The 19,543-nt window shown below is 42.6% G+C and overlaps 1 protein-coding gene across 1 annotated transcript in view; it reads left to right on the forward strand.

Annotated features, from left to right (window-relative positions):
* GREB1L (growth regulation by estrogen in breast cancer-like) overlaps positions 1-19,543 on the forward strand; it is a 177,248-nt gene that overhangs the window by 124,094 nt on the left and 33,611 nt on the right. The window contains exons 15-17 of the mRNA XM_011996346.1: positions 3,506-3,686; positions 7,490-7,682; positions 16,190-16,323. Of these exons, the coding sequence (XP_011851736.1) occupies positions 3,506-3,686; positions 7,490-7,682; positions 16,190-16,323 (508 nt within the window). The remainder of the gene's footprint in view (positions 1-3,505; positions 3,687-7,489; positions 7,683-16,189; positions 16,324-19,543) is intronic.

A 19,543-nucleotide genomic window follows, 5' to 3' on the forward strand; every position in this document is an offset into this window, starting at 1 on the left:
TTCTTAATTTCCAGTGAGACAAACCTCTCCCATGTTTTCTACTTCAGAATTATCTTGACTCTTTTTGGTTCTTTGCTTGGCCATATACATTTTTAAAAACATTTTTTCAAGTAAAATTTTTTTTAAAAAAACCTGTTGGGCCAGGATCATGCCTATAATGCCAGTGCTTTGAGAGGCCAAAGCTGGAGGATTGCTTGAGGCCAGGAGTTTGAGACCAGCATGGGCAACATAGTGAGACCCCCATCTCTTAAAAAAAAAAAAAAAAAAAGGTAATTTTTATTGGAATTACTTTGAATCTCTAGATAAGTTTGAGGAAAATTCAATTTTAACTTTATTTTATGATGTAGCTCTATTTAGGTCATTTTTAACATAATTAATAGTTTCATCATTTTCTCCATAAAGGTCTTACATACCTTTTGTAAGATTTATTCCTAGATACATAATATATATATATAGATAGGTAGATATACATATTTTTTCTTTTTTTTTTTTTTTTTTTACACAGAGTCTCGCTCTGTCGCCCAGGCTGGAGTGCAATGGCACAGTCTCAGCTCACTGTAAGCTCTGCTTCCCGGGTTCACACCATTCTCCTGCCTCAGCCTCCTGAGTAGCTGGGACTACAGGCGCCCACCACCACACCTGGCTAATTTTTTGTGTGTAATTTTTAGTAGAGACGGTGTTTCACCGTGTTAGTCAGGATGGTATCGATCTCCTGACCTCATGATCCATCCGCCTCTGTCTCCCAAAGTGCTGGGATTACAGGCATGAGCCACCGCGCCTGGCCGATACATAATATTTTTTTAACGTCCTGTAAATTTTTTTTTTAAAGTACACTTCCTAACTACTGCTTGTGTACAGAAATGCAACTGATCTTTGTAAATTGATTTTGAATTCATCAACTAAATTCTTATTGATTCATCCATAGATTATTTTGTGTTTTCTACACAGATATATTAGTAAACAATGATAGTGTTATTCTTGTTTTGTTTCTTACTTTGTAGTTGTAAGCCAAATATATATATATATATATAATTACAATTACAAAATGTGAGTCAGGCTGCACAATATGCATAGAAAAAAAAACAGGAAAAAAAGCACAAAAATGGAAGCAGTGAATTAAGTAATTATGGAGTTCTGATGTGCCTGCTCAGGAGAGAGCCAGCAGCCTGCATAGTTATAGACTAATATACCATGTTATTGTCAAGAAAACAACCTCTTAGATTTCTGCAACTTTGTTTTTCCAGTCAGGGAATGTATGCAATTGACCTGTCAAAGATATACAGTCATCTTTACACTTGATCTTAGCCAAAAAGCCACAACTGGTCTTTACTTCATTTGTTTTGAAAGGCAGCAAACTCTTAATTTTCAATACAATATATTTTATCCTCCTTATGAATTATTTATAATCGTTTCTTTTTAGGATGCCTTAACTCATGCTGCTTATTTCCTAAGGATAAACTTGAAATACAGACTAATTTGTAACTGGTACTGCACTCCCTATTTTACAGATAAGGAAACAGACACTTTAGAGATTAAGTAGGTCCTTTCTCTGATGCCTCTGCTGGCTTCCTCTACCTACTCCATAGTACCTTGTCTCCATCGCGACACTCATCAAAATTTTCTGTCTTCTCCATCATAAGCTCCATGAGATTTAGATCTTACTCCTGTTCCCCTCTGTTTCCCCAGACCTAGCACAGTAACTGGCATGGCACGTAGTAGATAGATGATCAATAAATAGCTATCGAATGTTGAATGAGTTTTTTCCTCTGTTTTGTTTCTTTTTTTTTTGTTTTTTTTAAACGGTCTCACTCTATTGCCCAGGCCGAAGTGCAGTGGTGTGATCTCGGCACACCACGACCTCGGCCTCCTGGGTTGAAGCAGTTCTCCTCCTCAGCCTTCTGAGTAGCTGGGACTACAGGCGTGCGCCACCACACCCAGCTAATTTTTGTATTTTTTATAGAGATGAGGTCTCATTATGTTGCCCAGGCTGGTCTGGAATTCCTGGCCTCAAGTGATCCACCCATCTTAGCCTCCCACAGTGCTGGGATTACAGGCATAAGCCACCACACCTGGCCACAATCCACTTTCAAAAAAATCACAGTATCTGCCAAATTAAATGTTTGATTGATTGATTTTGGAAATATTCACAACAAAATTTGACTACATTTGGGTGAGAATTGAAAACAGTCGGTGAGTAAAGGCTCCTAACGAACAGTGTTTGGAAGCAAAATTACCTTTCTGTCCACCTTTTCTGGTATAAGGAATTTTTCATATGGTAAAACATTTTTTTTCTGTTATACCATTTAGGCCTGTTAGTATTACAGCATCTAGATGCTAATTAATTACATGTAATTCTTCATTGAGGTGCATTTATATTAAAAGAAAAGACAGATAAAATTAAGTCAATGTAATTCATAAAAGTCTCTATTTAAAGGAAGATTTCCTCTTTTAATCAATTATCTCAACAACAGCTTTATGTGCCTAGAACTACTTTAGATGTGTGTAGAAGTAATTTTATTGGCTGGGCGCAGTGGCTCACGCCTGTAATCCCAGCACTTTGGGAGGCCGAGGTGGGCGGATCATGAGGTCAGGAGATCGAGACCATCCTGGCTAACATGGTGAAACCCCATCTCTACTAAAAATACAAAAAAATTAACTGGGCGTGGTGGCGGGCGCCTGTAGTCCCAGCTACTGGGGAGGCTGAGGTAGGAGAATGATGTGAACCTGGGAGGCAGAGCTTGCAGTGAGCTGAGATCATGCCACTGCACTCCAGCCTGGGTGACAGAGCGAGACTCCATCTCAAAAAAAAAAAAAAGAAAGAATTTTATTATAAATAGAGATAATGATACAGTATTAAAGTTTCATAGTTTCTAACATATTGAGAATAATATAGCAATCATGACTAATTCAGTTCAGTTTATTAAGTTGGTACATAAATCCGACATTCATTGAGGTCTGCCAGTGCTCTAAATACTGTGGAAGATGGTCACTGTATAAAAATGAGTAAAACACTACCATAAAAAGCTCACAGTCTAACGTGGTATCTTTGAACATTAATATATTGGTTTTTTCTTTTCTCGTATATGTTTTGTTGCTAAATTTAGGGTAAAGAAGGCTTACATTAATTTGGTCAAGAGCTGTAGCCCAAAGCTTAATTTTTTTCCAGGTGGCCTGTTGAAGCCATTAGCAGCAGCACTTTATATGCAAATAGAATTTAGTGAAGCAAAGGTCTCATACACTCAGCTGCTTTTATCTCATGTACCAGAATGTTCCCTGTATTTGTGTCAGGGATGGGAGGTGACGAGCAGTGTTATGAAGAAAAGGATATCTGGTATTTCCTCCTCATACTGTGATGGGGAACATAAAAAGGAAAAAGTGTCTGCTCTGTAAGTCTCTTCATACAGTTGGTACCCAGTGTCAGCTGACAGTGAACTCAAGTCTGTCTCCTGTGTGTATGTATATGTGTAAAAGTGTGTTAAAAGATTAATTTTTTTCTTCTTGGCAGGTGTCCTTGTAGACTTGGGTCTGGAGGAAAATGGGACAGCCCATCAGAGAGCAGAAAAATATGTTGTTCGTCTAGACAATGAGATTCAAACCAAGTTTGAAGTTTTTATGAGGAGAGTGAAACAGAACCCGTACACACTGTTTGTGCTAGTTCATGACAACTCCCATGTGGAACTAACGAGGTGATTGATTCAGAGTGAGCAAATGGAGTCTTCCTTCTACAGGAATAATTGTTACCTAATGAAATGTGTTAAATGTGGCCAGGCGTGGTGGCTCACGCCTGTAATCCCAACACTTTGGGAGGCCGAGGTGGGTGGATCGCTTGAGGTCAGGAGTTTGAGACCAGCCTGGCCAACATGGTGAAACCCCATGCTACTAAAAATACAAAAATTAGCCAGGCCTGGCAGCACATGCCTGTAATCCCAGCTACTTGGGAGGCTGAGGCAGGAGAATTGTTTGAACCCAGGCGCTGGAGGTTGCAGTGAGCCAAGATCACACCACTGCACTCCTGTCTGGGTGACAGAGTGAGACTTCGTCTCAAAAAAAAAAAAAAAAAAAAGAAAAGAAAAGAAAATGTGTTAAAGGTGATTCCAAAGCCCAGGGACCCTAACGTTTGCCATCTTCTTACTGGTAACCTTTTCCTACCCTTTTCTTGTTTCCTCAGCTTTTCTCATCGATTTCACGTTGGTTTTATGTTAACTACATATGTTGTTCCATTTTCATGATGCTGATAAGGACATACCTGAGACTGGGAAAATTTACAAAAGAAAGAGGTTTAATTGGACTCACAGTTCCTCATAGCAGGGGAAGCGTCACAATCATGGCGTAAGGCAAGGAGGAGCAAGTCACATTTTACATGGATGGCAACAGGCAAAGAGAGAATGAGGAAGATGTAAAAGCAGAAACCTCTGATAATATCATCAGATCTCATGAGACTTACTCACTGTCACAAGAACAGCACGGGAAAGCCCCGTAATTCAGTCATCTCCTACTGAGTCCCTCCCACAACATGTGGGAATTATGGGAGCTACAAGATGAGATTTGGGTGGAGATACACAGCCAAACCATATCTTTCTACCCCTGGCCCCTCCCAAATCTCATATCTTCACATTTCAAAACTAATTATGCTTCCCAACAGTCCCCCAAAGTCTCAACTCTTTTCAGCATTAACTCAAAAGTCCAAAGTCTCATCTGAGACAAGGCAAGTCCCTTCTGTCTATGAGCCTGTAAAATCAAAAGCAAGTTAGTTTCTTCCTAGATACAATGAGGGTACAGGCATTGGATAAATATAGCCATTCCAAATGGGAGAAATTGGCTAAAACAAAGGGGCTACAGGCCCCAGTAGGAACTCTGTGTGGTGGGTCTGACCCCACATTTCCCTTCCACACTGCCCTAGCAGAGGTTCTCCATGAGGGCTCCGCCCCTGCAGCAAACTTTTGCCTGGGCATCCAGGCATTTCCATACATCTGAAATCTAGGCAGAGGTTCCCAAACCTCAGTTCTTGACTTCTGTGCACCCACAGGCTCAACACCATGTGGAAGCTGCCAAGGCTTGGGGCTTCCACCCTCTGAAGCAACAGCCCAAGCTGTACATTGGCCCCTTTTAGTCATGGCTGGAGCAGCTGGGACACAGGAGTCCAAGTCCCTAGGCTGCACACAGCACATGGCCCAGCCCACAAAACCACTTTTCCTTCCCAGGTCTCTAGGTGTGTGGATGAGGGGGGCTGCCGTGAAGACCTCTGACATGCCCTGGAGACATTTTTCCCCATTGTCTTGGGGACTAACATTCAGCTCCTCATTACTTATGCAAATTTCTCCAGCCAGCTTATTCAGGGAAACTCCCCCTTAAAATACTATCAGATCTCATGAGACTTTTGCTATCACAAGAACAGCATGGGAAAGACCTGTCCCCGTAATTCAGTCATCTCCCACCGGCTCCCTCCCATACCACATGGGAATTATGGGAGCTACAAGATGAGATTTGGGTGGGGAAACAGAGCCAAATTATATCACTACACTCTGGATGAATTAAAGATTCCTGAAAAAATTTTAAGAGCTTGGTAGAACTCAGCTTTGTCAGAGAAAGGACAGCAATAAGGAAGTTAGGATGAATGAGCTCCTAGAAGGGTGATGTGCTTCCCTCTCTGCCTCCAAAGCACTTTTCCATTTGACCTTGCTTCTCTTCCTTCCTCTCCCACTATTTCTCCTCTTCTTTGCCCTTCTCTTTTCCCTCTTGCCTTTAAAAGCAGTAGAGATGCACTTTCATGACCTGAAATCTTCCCCAGTTCCCCAGTTTAAACAAGAGAGTATCATATTTACTGGATGAAATTATTATTACTGAGATAGAGTCTCGCTCTGTCACCCAGGCTGGAGTGCAGTGGCACAATCTCGGCTCACTGCAACCTCCGCCTCCCAGGTTCAGGCAGTTCTGTGCCTCAGCCTCCCAAATAGCTGGGATTACAGGTGCCCGCCAGACATCTGGCTAATTTTTGTATTTTTAGTAGAGATGGGGTTTCACCATCTTGACCAGGCTGGTCTTGAACTCCTGACCTCGTGATTCACCCGCCTTGGCCTCCCAAAGTGCTGGGATTACAGGCGTGAGCCACCATGCCTGGTCTGGATGAACTTATTAATGAAAGAGAAGTTGGCAGGGTGCGGTGTCTCACACCTGTAATCCCAGCACTTTAAGAGGCCAAGTGGATTACTTGAGGTCAGGAGTTCAAGACCAGCCTGGCCAACATGGTGAAACCCCGTCTGTACCAGAAATACAAAAAAATTCGCCGGGCGTGGTGGCACATGCCTGTAATCCCAGCTACTTGGGAGGCTGAAGCAGGAGAATCACTTGAACTCAGGAGGCAGAGGTTGCAGTGAGAGGACATTATGCCACTGCACTCCAGCCTGGGTAACAGAGAGAGACTCCATCTCAAAAAAAAAAAAAAAGGAGTCAAATGTGGAACCACTTTTGCTCCCAGATCAAATTATACTAATTATCTGGTAGGGGACATCTTTGCTCCTATGGATTAAAAGGCAAATCGACAGGGGTAGGGAGTGGCAGATAGTCATCATGTATTACATATCATGGTTTGTCCTCACCATGTAATGGGGAGAGAAATTTCAGGCATCATCAAGCATTTATAGATTTTCTTTTCTCCAGGAGATGCTGAGGTTAAGAATCTGGAAGTTTTTGGTTTGTGGTAGGGAAATGTCAGAATTGCAAAAGCTCTTATTCAGAAGCCAGAAAGTGTTGGATAATCCTCCACAATCTGAAACCTAGAACCATACATAGGTATAAATAAGATCTTGTAGAACTTGTTAGATTTCAAAGAAAGGAAGGAAAGGAGAGAGAGAGCGGGAAAAGAAATTTTGCCCACATCTGTTCAGGTCTTGGCAGTCTTCTATGAGCAGGAATAGCTCCTTGACCCTGTGTTGCCCAGGCTGGAGCGCAGTGGCGTGATTTCTGCTCACCGCAACCTCCTCCTCCTGGTTCAAGCAATTCTCCTGCCTTAGCCTCCCAAGTAGCTAGGATTGTAGGCACACACCACCACACCCAGCTAATTTTTTTTTGTATTTTTTTTTTTTTTAATAGAGATGGGGTTTCACCATGTAGGCCAGGCTGGTTTTGAACTCCTGACCTCAGGTGGTCTATCTGCCTTAGCCTCCCAAAGTGCTGGGATTACAGATGTGAGCCACCATGCCCGGCCCAACTGCAGATTTAGATATCACTGGCCTAAATAACTGAGTTTGCACTTTGAGGTATATTGGGAATAAACTGAAAAGGAAAAGAAAAATACATATTCCTGAAATCTGTCTGAAAGGAGGGAATGTAAATTTTTTCCCTTCCGTGTCAAATTTTGGTTGTTTCTACTCTGATCCCAATTGAAAAGAGATAGAAAAATAAAAACTAAAACAGTATCTCCTTGTTAGGGTCTGATTCTGTATCTACTTGGTTAAATGAGGTATTAATATGACTTTCAATTTTTCTACAGCGTCATTTCAGGCTCTTTGTCACATGGCGAACCCAGTCATGGACTAGCTGATAGGGTCATTAATTGCAGAGAAGTTCTGGAAGCTTTCAACCTCCTGGTGCTCCAGGTCAGCTCCTTCCCATACACTCTGCAGACCCAACAGTCCCGCATTAGCTCTAGCAATGAGGTTCACTGGATACAGCTGGATACCGGGGTGAGTCTCTTGCCTGCTGTCTGATACACTGTCATGTTCTTAGTTCCCCAGAGGGTAGGACCTTGTAACAAAATATGTCACGGCTTAAGATCATATTAATAAGAATTCAAAATCTAATATAATGCTTTATGTAAGACTTCAAAAATCTGGCCGGGCGTGGTGGCTCACGCCTGTAATTCCAGCACTTTGGGAGGCCGAGGCGGGTGGATCACGCGGTCAGGAGATCGAGACCATCCTGGCTAACACGGTGAAACCCCGTCTCTACTGGAAATACAAAAAATTAGCCAGGTGAGCTGGTGGGTGTCTGTAATCCCAGCTACTCGGGAGGCTGAGGCAGGAAAATCACTTGAACCCGGGAGGCGGAGGTTGCAGTGAGCCGAGATCGTGCCATTACACTCCAGCCTGGGGGACAGAACAAGACTCTGTCTCAAAATAAATAAATAAATAAATAAACAAATAAATAAATAAATTTTTAAAAATCTAACATAATTCTGTATCTTCCAAAAGTTCCATATATTTACAATTATTATGACTAAAGTCTAGTGAATAGTATGCTATATAAATCTGATTAGGTGGTTCTTAGGTATCATGCAGATGCAAAATTATCTATCCTATATAATTTTTCAAAAAGAAAATGTTGATGTTATCTGAGGCCATGATCAATATTCTGGATTTCCTTTGTGCCTTCATATGATTAATTTCACCTGAGGCCTGGAAATTTTATTGTCCTCTTGGATGGCCTTTTTGTCATGTTTTAGTCTGATGATCTGCATCACTGTTAATTACGCTCTTGCTCCTGCAGCAACTGGGTTTTGTTTTAAATCAGTTTTCACAGTCTTCTGTATGAAATGGGATGATGGCACTGTTACTTTAAATAACTCCATAGTAGCAGTGAATGTGTTGAGACTACCTGTCTCAACATTGGATATATCCAGGGATTTATAGTTTTTACTCCAATCTCTAATATTGAAAAATATTTTATATGACCCACAAACTGTATGCTAAATATACTATCAAAGAAAAGAAATATGAGTTTCATAAAAATAATAAAAATTAGCCATTAAGCAATGGATCCTTCATTTAAAAATACTGAACACACTGGATATTTTTAAATAACCATGTTTAAGTAAAAAACACCAAAAACGTCTTACATAAAACTAACATTTATTTTTCAACCCAGTGCATTTTGTTCTGTCATGAAGAAGGTAAGTTTTCGCTGACTGCGCTCTTGTCTTCGAGCATTGGTTTGTTCCTTGCAAGCAGGAAGCTCAGGTCCTTGAATCTTCTTGTCTTCAGCAGTCACTGCCTTATGAGAACTAACTCAGTGTGTTCACTATCATTAGAGATTACTTTGAGCTTTTGCTTTGCTTTCTTGGTATCTTCTCCATGCCAGCTCCAGCCATTCATTGGGCAGTCGAGGTAGGGGTGAGATAACAGAGCTGCCAGAGTTCCTTTGCCTCCAAACTACAAGGGGAGCCTATGGGCTACCCAAGTAGCTGCTGGGTTGCTCTGACAAAGAATGGGATTGCCAAGAGAATAAATGGAAATAATAATTATTTTTTAAATTAATTTTTTTTGAGGCGGAGTCTCGCTCTGTCACCCAGGCTGGAGTGCAGTGGTACGAACTCAGCTCACTGCAACCTCCGCCTCCCAGGTTCAAGCAGTTCTCCTGCCTCAGCCTCCAGAGTAGCTGGGATTACAGGTGCCCGCCACCATGCCTGGCTAATTTCTGTTTTTTTAGTAGAGACCGAGTTTCACCATGTTGGCCAGGGTGGTCTTGAACTCCCAACCTCAGGTGATCCACAAGCCTCTCAAAGTCCTGAGATTACAGGTGTGAGCTAAGAATAATTAATTTTTTAATCCCCCAGACAGTTCTCCTATTATACATTAAATTTCAGTATATTGTTGGGGTGTAGAGAGAACTGCCCTAATTCAGTCTTTTCCAAAAGGGATCACACCCCAGTGATAGGAAGAAGGACCAATAGCCTCTGCCCTTTATTTTATCCTACCATGAAATAGAGAAACAGGTTTAAAATAATTTTCCTTAAAAGTCATTTTAGCCGGGCACAGTGGCTCACACCTGTAATCCCAGCACTTTGGGAGGCCAAGGCGAATGGATCGATTGAGCCCAGGAGTTCAAGACCAGCCAGGGCAACATGGTGAGACCGCATCTCTACAAGAAGTACAAAAGTTAGCCAGACCTGCATCTGTAGTCCCAGCTACTCGGGAAGCGGAGTTGGGGAGACTTTTTGAACCCAGGAGTTTGAGGCTGCAGTGAGCTGAGATTGTGTCACTACACTCCAGCTTGGGAGACAGAGCAAGACCCTGTACCAAAAAAAACCCCAAAAAACCATCATTTTAAGGAAATGATTAACTTTTAAGGTTTAATAATGGTATTACAGTTATTTATTTATTTATTTATTTTTGAGTCAGGGTCTGACACCCGTGCTGGAATGCAGTGGTACAATCATGACTCACTGCAGCCTCAAACTCCTGGGCTCATGACTCACTGCAGCCTCAAACTCCTGGGCTCAAACAATCCTCCCACCTCACCCTCCCAAGTAGCAGAGCTACATGCACATACCACCACGCCTGGCTAATTTTAAAAATATTCTGTAGAGACAGTGTCTCACTATATTGTCCAGGCTGGTCTCAAACTCTTGGCCTCAAGCAGTTCTCCCATCTTGACCTCCCAAAGTGTTAGGATTACAGGCATGAGCCACTGTACCTAGCCTGTGGTTATGTTTCTGAAAAGGGTTCTTGGCCAGGCACGGTGGCTCACGCCTGTAAAGTCAGCACCCTGGGAGGCTGAGATGAGTGGATCACTTGAGATCGGGAGTTCGAGACCAACCTGGCCAATGTGGTGAAACCCCATCTCTACTAAAAATACAAAAATTAGCCAGGTGTGGTGGCGGGTGCCTGTAATCCCAGCTACTCTGGAGGCTGAGGCCAGAGAATTGCTTGAACCCAGGAAATGGGGATTGCAGTGAGCCGAGATTATACCACTGCACTCCAGCCTAGGTGACAGAGAAAGACTCCATCGCAAAAAAAAAAAAAAAAAAAAAGAGGTGAGGGGCTTCTTAGACATATCTAGTGATGTTATTCTGGATTAAAGATATGATATCAGGTATTTGTTCAAACTAATTGAGAGGTGAAGAGTTACACTCTTCTTCAATTTAAGATTGAAAGAAATCGTCCCTGAAATTGAGATCAACATGGGATAAAGGGGAAAAAAAATTTAATTTACAACAACTTTATACATGTAAGGGAGAAGTTCCTGATGGTTAGCATCCTTTAGTTATCTTGAAGCCTATATCCCAGGAGGGATAATTGGAAAAAAGCAAATTAGTTGAATTCAAAAAATATGATTGAGCACACTTGTGGACTTGTGTTGAATCTTGCAAAGAACACACAGAAAACTGATGGTTTAAGCCGAGCACAGTGGCTCACACCTGTAATCCCAGCACTTTGGGAGGCCAAGGCAGGCAGATCATTTGAAGTCAGGAGTTCGAGACCAGCCTGGGCAACATGGTGAAACCCTGTCCCTACTAAAAATACAAAAATTATCCAGGCGTGGTGGCGGGCAACTGTAATCCCAGCTACTCGGAAGGCTGAAGCAGGAGAATCACTTGAACCCCGGAGGTGAAGCTTGCAAAGAGCCGAGATAGTGCCACTGCACTCCAGCATGGGTGACAGAGTGAGACTCCATCTCAAAAAGAAAGAAAAAGACAAAGAAAACTGATGGTTTAGAGGAGAAAGCAAAGTATATGTCTAAGTCACTATTATCCAGAGGAGAATAAGACAATTTCAGAAAATCAAAATGCTCTGGGAGTTGAAGTGAGGGAGGAGTCACATTTATTTGAGAGGTCCAGGGGAAGCTCCATGGAAAAGAGAACAGAGGATGATGGCCCTGGGGAGACAGGAAGGCCTGGGCAGGGGGATGGGGGCAGGAGGAGGCACTCCTGGCAGCGGACAGTGTGGGCAGGGGACACAGAGGAGGAAACTGGGCATTTTTCAGAGAACGCTGCATAGGATGCAAAAGAAGCCTGGAAATGTACACATGGAGGCTGTCAGTGCCAGGCTAGCAAAGTTTACACTTATTATACAGGCATTAAGGATTTTTTAGCAAAAGTATATATATATATACACACACACACACACACACACATATATATATATAGCATTATTATAATTTAGTATATAGTATATATACTATATATAGTGTATATATATACACTATATAATTAGAATTAGTGTGTGTGTGTGTATATATATAGCATTATTAGAATTTACCTGTTTCTTGTTAACAATGTAAAATGTTTAGTTTGTGATGAATTTTCACAAACTAAACACGCCTGTGGGACCAGCACTCAGATCAAGAAACAGAATCTTACCACCACCCTGGAAGTCCTGTGTCCCTTCTGGGCACCCCCACTAAAGGGTAACACTATTCTGGCCTCCTGTATTACAGATTTGTTTTGCTCAGTATGGAGCTTATATAAATGGAAACATGCAGTATGTACTCTCTTGTATCTGACTTCCTTTGCTTAACATTTTGTTTGGGAAATTTGTAGTTTTCATGAATCGTAAATCATTCTTTTTGCTGTGTGTGTGTGTTACATTGTATGACTCCACCACAGTTCATGTATCCATCCTATTTTATTTTACATAGTACTGCTGTAACATCCTGGCACACCCTTTAGTAAATGTATGTATGCATTTCTTTTGGGTCTCTGAGAGTGAAATTTCTGGGTCATCAAGTACACATATGTTCAGCTTTAATAGCTACTGAGAGGCAGTTCATTCAATCTAGAGGCTAAGTCAAAGTGATTAGAAGTAGATCAGTCAGTGGCTTTTCTGATAATTTGGGTTAGAATGAACAAATACATGAATCAGAATGATGGTCCTGGCAATAAAATGGATGGCAGACATGGCACATTTTCTAGGATTTGTTTATTCAGGGAGAGGGAAGAACCAGAAATATTTTTCAGGTGTTACCTTTAGTTGGAAAAAAGAAGTTGAAAGGAGTTTTTTGTTTTGTTTTGTTTTTTGAGACAGAGTCTCACTGTCAGCCAGGCTGGAGTGCAGTGGCACCATCTCGGCTCACTGCAACCTCTGCCTCCCGGGTTCAAGCGATTCTCCTGCATCAGCCTCCTAAGTAGCTGGGATTACAGGCGTGCGCCACCATGCTTGGCTAATTTTTTATATTTTCAGTAGAGATGGGGTTTCACCGTGTTGGCCAGGCTGGTCTTGAACTCCTGACCTCAAGTGATCTGCCCTCCTCGGCCTCCCAAAGTGCTGGGATTATAGGCGTGAGCCACCACGCCTGGCCGGAAAGAAGTTTGATTTGTGGAGGGCAGATGAGACTGACTTTGAGTTAAGGTGCAGGTGAGCACACCATTGTGTAGATTATGTTTTTTTGTTTGTTTTGTTTTGTTTTAGCAAACAGTGATTATTGAGGCAGCTGGTGTGGTTAGAATCATGGAAGAAAATAACAAAGAGAACTGCCAAGAGGGCAGTGAGGCCAAGGGCCAACAAGTCATCACCACTGGCGTTGGCCTCAGGAGTCCTTGGTGACCTTCCAGGGAACAGCATCTGGAGAGCGGAGCGTTGGACAGGAGCAAAGGCAGAGACAGCAGCGAAAGCACTGGGAGCATGGAGGGTCACTGAGAGGGCAGGCCTTCCACACAGGGGAGTTTGCCTTATGAGAAGGGACATTCTCCCCCCAGAAATAGTGATTCAATAAGTCATACGATTTATGATACCTGAAACGTATCTTTACAGTAAAATCATTCAGTTTCATAACTCATGGTTTAAAGAATAGTTCCACTCATTTCTATTAAAACTTTTGTAACACAAAACCATAGTTACAATTTAATGCAAACAGAACAGATGGGGAAACCATTCACTGCTAATTCTAATTTTTAGTAGCTCTAGTTCCCAAAACCCATACTGGCTCTAGTTAATCACAGGCCATCTGTTTACCAACCTGCTAAGAAAAAAGAGAGAGAAATAGAAACGAGGACAGGTGGATGCAAGGTGGATGCATCGTATCCAGCAGTTCTAATGCTGTGTCAGGAAGAGCAACAGGCTCGGAGTAGGATTTAATAATTTCCCAAAGAAAAAGGGGCCAAGGATGAGCAGGAAATGTGAAGACCAAGTGCACACCTCATAAAGCTTTTCCAAATGACTCTGTGTCTGCAGTCCAGATGAGGAGGGAAGCTTAGATGGATGACTTTTTTCCCCGGGAAATGACTTATTTGACACAGTTACCCAGAACACAGCTAAGCCCAGAACGAAATAAGCAAAGGCTTCTAGCCTTGAAAACAGATGTCATTCAGTCTATGTCGTCAGTCTCCAGTATCTCTAAGAACATATTCCGGTGCTCTCATAAAGCCTGTTTACTCTCAAACCTATTCCCAAAAGCAGGGTTTTGGGGGGGGCCTCAAAAAGTTAAAAGCCTTCAGTTAAAACATGCTTTATTTTTATCTTATGGGCCTTATAAATCATACAGTTGTTTCTCTTTAGATGGTTACTGAAAAGCTCAGAACCAGCCGGGCACATTGGCTCATGTCTGTAATCCCAGCACTTTGGGAGGCCGAGGCAGGTGGATCACCTGAGGTCAGGAATTCGAGACCAGCCTGCTAACATGGTGAAACCTCATCTCTACTAAAAATACAAAAATTAGCTGGGTGTGGTGGTGCGTGCCTGTAGTCCCAGCTACTTGGGAGACTGAGGCAGGAGAATGGCTTGAACCCAAGAGGCCGAGGTTGCAGTAGCCGAGATCACACCACTGCACTCCAGCCTGGGTGACAGAGTGAGACTCCTCAAAAGAAAAAAAAAAGCTCAGAATTTGGGCTACCAAATTTGTAGCCCACTTCTAACAAAATGTGCAGAAACTGCTGGCATGCATTTTAGGGAATACTTACTTTATCCCTGGCCCAGTCTTCCTTCTCTTACCCTTGCTTTTTCTTCCTCTGATTGCTTAATTTATTTTTATCTTAATATATGTATATAATTTTTTTTTTTTTTTTTTTTTTTTTTTGAGACTGAGTTTCGCTCTGTCACCCAGGCTGGAGTGCAGTGACTCTATCTCGGCTCACTGCAACCTCCACCTCCTTGTTCAAGGTATTCTCCTGCCTCAGCCTCCTGAGTAGCTGGGTCTATAGGCACCCGCTACCACGCCTGGCTAATTTTTGTATTTTTAGTAGAGATGGGGTTTCACCATATTGGCCAGGCTGATCTCAAAAAAAAGTGCTGGGTTTACAGGTGTGAGCCACTGCACCCAGCCTTTATCTTATATCTTTTAAAGCTGTCTTATTTCCTTTATGAGTTGGAGAGTGCTTAAATAAAAATGTCAACACATAATAAATAACAAAAGTGGGCCAGGTGCAGTGGCTCACGCCTGTCATCCCAGCACTTTGGGAGGCTGAGGCCAGGAATTTGAAACCAGCCTGACCAACGTGATGAAACCCCGTCTCTCCTAAAAATGCAAAAAAAAAAAATGAGCCGGGCATGGTGGTGGACGCCTGTAATCCCAGCCACTCAGGAGGCTGAGGCAGGAGAATCACTTGAAACTGGGAGGCGGAGGTTGCAGTGAGCCATGATTCCGGGAGGCGGAGGTTGCAGTGAGCCATGATTGCGCCATTTCTCTCCAGCCTGGGCAACTTGGTCTCAAAAGAAAAAACTTGGTCTCAAAAAATAAAATAAATAAAATAAAGTAAAATAGACCAAATGGCACAGGCAACATAACAGCAAGACATGACTGTAAAAAACTAATGCAGAAAAGATGCAAAAAAAAACTATAAATAAAAACAGATTCATGAACTCAAAAAGCTTATTTAATATCCTGGAGCTTCTGAGTTTAAGGACAAGCAACTTGTCACACTTCTCAAGATCCTCTGAGGGCATCTTTGTGTCACCGCCTAAAATAGCTATTCATTTTCATAGTGATGACTGACTCATCAAGAGGGGGGCTACTTAAAAATACTGTGGGTCCTGTTTAAGGAAAGCGTATATTCCATTTTTAAAGTAAAATTTGTTTGCAAAGATAAGCTTTTATGAATTACCATTATGAAATGATGTCAGAAAAGTTAAAGTTTCTGTAACAGAGGAGTTTGTCAGTATCTAGAGTTCTGAGGAGAGCCTATTTATCTGTATAGAGAACTGCTTCCAGCAGGGAAAAAGGCTGAGAATTGAGGCTGTCTGACCTTGTGTATCCCAACAAAAGAAAAAGAAAACGAACCATGTGCCTGAAGGAAATGTGTCAACTTTCCACTAATCACATATTCAGTTCCTTTGAAATGAAAAGAAATTTCACTTAGTGCCTCAGAGATGACTGTAGAGTTGGTGTTGGGTTACATAATGAAACACAATATTTTTTCTTTCTTGTCAGGAAATAACCTCTTACAGGGACTCCCCCCCAACCCCCCTCCCCACCCCACTTTCTGGAAAACGAGACACCGTATCCTGTCCTCATTGGGTTTTTGCTCTGTATTTTGAACCAGGAGGACGTGGGCTGCGAGGAGAAGCTATACTTTGGCTTGAATGAGTACAGCAAGTCTCTGCAGTGGGGGATCACGAGCCCACTTCTGAGATGTGACGAGACTTTTGAAAAAATGGTGAACACACTCTTGGAGAGGTAAATAGTAAATAAGGCCTTCTGCTCTTCTCTCTAGCTGTACTTGCAGATCTAAAATAGCCAAAAGCCTTTTGTGTCAGTGCTACAGGGTGTCTGATGGGGCCCTTGCAGATAACATGCAAAGGCCAAATTAAAACAGCCTTTCCTAAGATGCCCTACTATTGTTTTATGTGATCATCCAAGACCAATAAAGGAAATACAACCAAAGTGGGCCGTTGCACTACTCTTCATGCTGAGTCAGCTTCCAGTCATGCTTCATTGCTATCATCAGGAGATGGATAGGGCAGAGAGAGATTTGTTTATTCAAGACCGGCTTCTGGCCGGGCGCGGTGGCTCACGCCTGTAATCCCAGCACTTTGGGAGGCCAAGGCGGGTGGATCACAAGGTCAGGAGATCGAGACCACCCTGGCTAACACGGTGAAACCCCGTCTCTACTAAAATTACAAAAAATTAGCCAGGTGTGATGGCGGGCGCCTGTAGTCCCAGCTACTCGGGAGGCTGAGGCAGGAGAATGGCGTGAGCTGGGGAGGCGGAGCTTGCAGTGAGCTGAGATCACGCCACTGCACTCCAGCCTGGGCGACAGAGCAAGACTCTGTCTCAAAAAAAAAAAAAAAAAAAAAAAAGACCCCTTCTGTGAGCTCCGGCCTCTCCTACCTTACACCTCAGACTTTGACATTTTTCCTTCTTTTCTCCCCTGTCCACCACAGGCAAGGACCCTAAGATGATTCAGTAAAAACTAAACTTTACTATGAGAGATTTGAAGTATACACTGGAAGAAATTAAAGAGCAATCAGATAGTTGAGGTGAATTCAGTTCTTGGGGCGCCTCCTCCAGTCCCTGACCTTAGGGATTAAGGAATATAACTCTTCTGTCTTCTCTTCTTTTTCTTTAAAAAAAAAAAAAAAAAAAAATCCCCAGTTCCAGATTAAACTCTGAAAGAGTTTTTTCTCTCTGTCACCTTGAATCATAGATTAAAAGGTAGGTAGACATTCAAAGTTACCTAACCTAATAAAGGTCCCTCTCTGCCCTCCACAATATTCTGTTTGCTCATCCAATGTTGGGGCAATTGGACTTTATTTTATTAGGCCAATTCTAATTTTTAGTAGCTGCAGTTCTTAGAATGCCTTTAATTGATCATATTATTTAACATCTATTTAACAAACCTGCCCATAATTTTGCTAAGAAAAAAGAAAAGGAAATTAAAATGAGGACCTACGGATGCATGCTATTCAACAAATGATAATACTGCATCCGGAAAGAGCGCCGGCTCAAGTAGGGTTTGATATTTGTGCAGCTGTTGGATTTGGGAAGTCTTAACTGACACTGTGACATTAATCCTTTCACAGCACATGTAGTCTGAATTTTCCGAAGTCATTCCATGAGTACCCCCTCTAAGCGTTCCCACCCACCTGTTACATCCACCAGCTTGAAATGCATCTTCTTTTTCTGGTAACATCATTCAGAGTTTCATAACTTTTATTTTAAATGATGGTCCCATCAACTTCCTATTGTAGTTTTGTGCTACAAAAGTTGTAAGTATAGTTTAATGCAAGCATGACAGATTGGAGAAACTGTGTACTTCTAACTTCATGATTCCTTCAGAGTATGAAATAGAAATGCTGGATATCAAAGTTACCATTTATTCTAACTTTGGCTTTTCTACGTGGCCCAGCAAAAAAGCATTACGCTTGAAACACAGATTATCTGTACCTATTTCCTCCAGTCCAGTCACCCCAGCCTAATAGTAGCTATGACTTACTGAATACCTGAAGGGACCAGCCCAGGATTTATTGAACTGAAGGATTTCTTCATTTCTACCCAACCTGCTAAATCCTTGCAATGTGTGAAGACATTGCTAGAGACTGGATAAAATCTAGACCTAGCTTTGTCTCTGATCAGTTGTATGAACTGGGACAAGCAACTGAACTTCTCTCTGCCCCTGAACTCATTCCCTTTCTATGAAAATGCAGAGTGGGCTAGGTGTGGTGGCTCACACCTGTAATCCCACCACTTTGGGAGGCCAAGGTGGGTGGATCACCTGAGGTCAGGAGTTCAAGACCAGCCTGGCCAACATGGTGAAACCCTGTCTCTACTAAAAATACAAAAAAAAAAAAAAAAAAAAAAAAGCCGGGCGTGGTGGCAGGCGCTGTAATCCCAGTTACCCAGGAGGCTTAGGCAGGGAGAATCATTTGAACCTGGGAGGCGGAGGTTGCAGTGAACTGAGATTGCGCCATTGCACTCCAGTCTGAGCGACAGAGCGAGACTCCATCTCAAAAAAAAAAAAAAAGGCCAGGCGCAGTGGCTCATATCTGTAATCCCAGCACTTTGGGAGGCTGAGGCGGGCGGATCACCTGAGGTCAGGAGTTCGAGACCAGCCTGATCAACATGGAGAAACCATGTCTCTACTAAAAATACAAAATTAGCTGGGCACATGCCCGTAATCCCAGCTACTCAGGGGGCTGAGGCAGGAGAATCACTTGAACCCAGGAGGCGAAGGTTGCAGCGAGCTGAGATTGTGCTACTGCACACCAGCATGCCAGCCTTGGTGACAGAGCGGGACTCTGTCTCAAAGAAAAACAAAAGACAGAGTTGTTCATATACAGGGCATCTCGGTCCTTTCCAGTTCTAAAACACCTCAAAAGTATTCATGTGTTATTCATTTGACAGCTGTCATTGGCGTTTATTTGACCTGGAGGTTTTCTGTGCAAGGCCAGTGGACCACTTGTTGTATTTTAAGTAGAATTATAGAATGGAACAAGGGTGAAATCCCCCATCAGCCTACCCAGCTGCTGGTGGCTACATTGCTACCAGATGGCAACCAGAAAGAAAGTGCACAGCCCCAGCCTTATTCTACCAGGCTCCATGAGAGCCTTGGCCAACCTTGGACCCAGGGCCCACTTTGCCAGCACCTGCTTTCTTTCTTTTTCTTTTCTTATTTTGTCTTATTTTCTTTTTCTTTTCTTATTTCTTATTTTTTATTTTCTTTTGCTATGTTTCTTATTCTTATGGGAACCTCATCAGCTCCCCAGACTCTCACTCTGTCGCCCAGGCTGGAGTGCAATGGCATGATCTCGGCTTACTGCAACCTCCGCCTCCCAGGTTCAAGTGACTGTCCTGCCTCAGCCTCCCAAGTAGCTGGGATTACAGGCATGTGCCGGGCTAATTTTTGTATTTTTAGTAGAGATGGGGTTTCACCATGTTGGCTAGGCTGGTCTCGAAC

This window comes from Mandrillus leucophaeus, unplaced genomic scaffold (assembly GCF_000951045.1).
Source record: "Mandrillus leucophaeus isolate KB7577 unplaced genomic scaffold, Mleu.le_1.0 Scaffold51, whole genome shotgun sequence".
NCBI classification, from domain to species: domain Eukaryota; kingdom Metazoa; phylum Chordata; class Mammalia; order Primates; family Cercopithecidae; genus Mandrillus; species Mandrillus leucophaeus.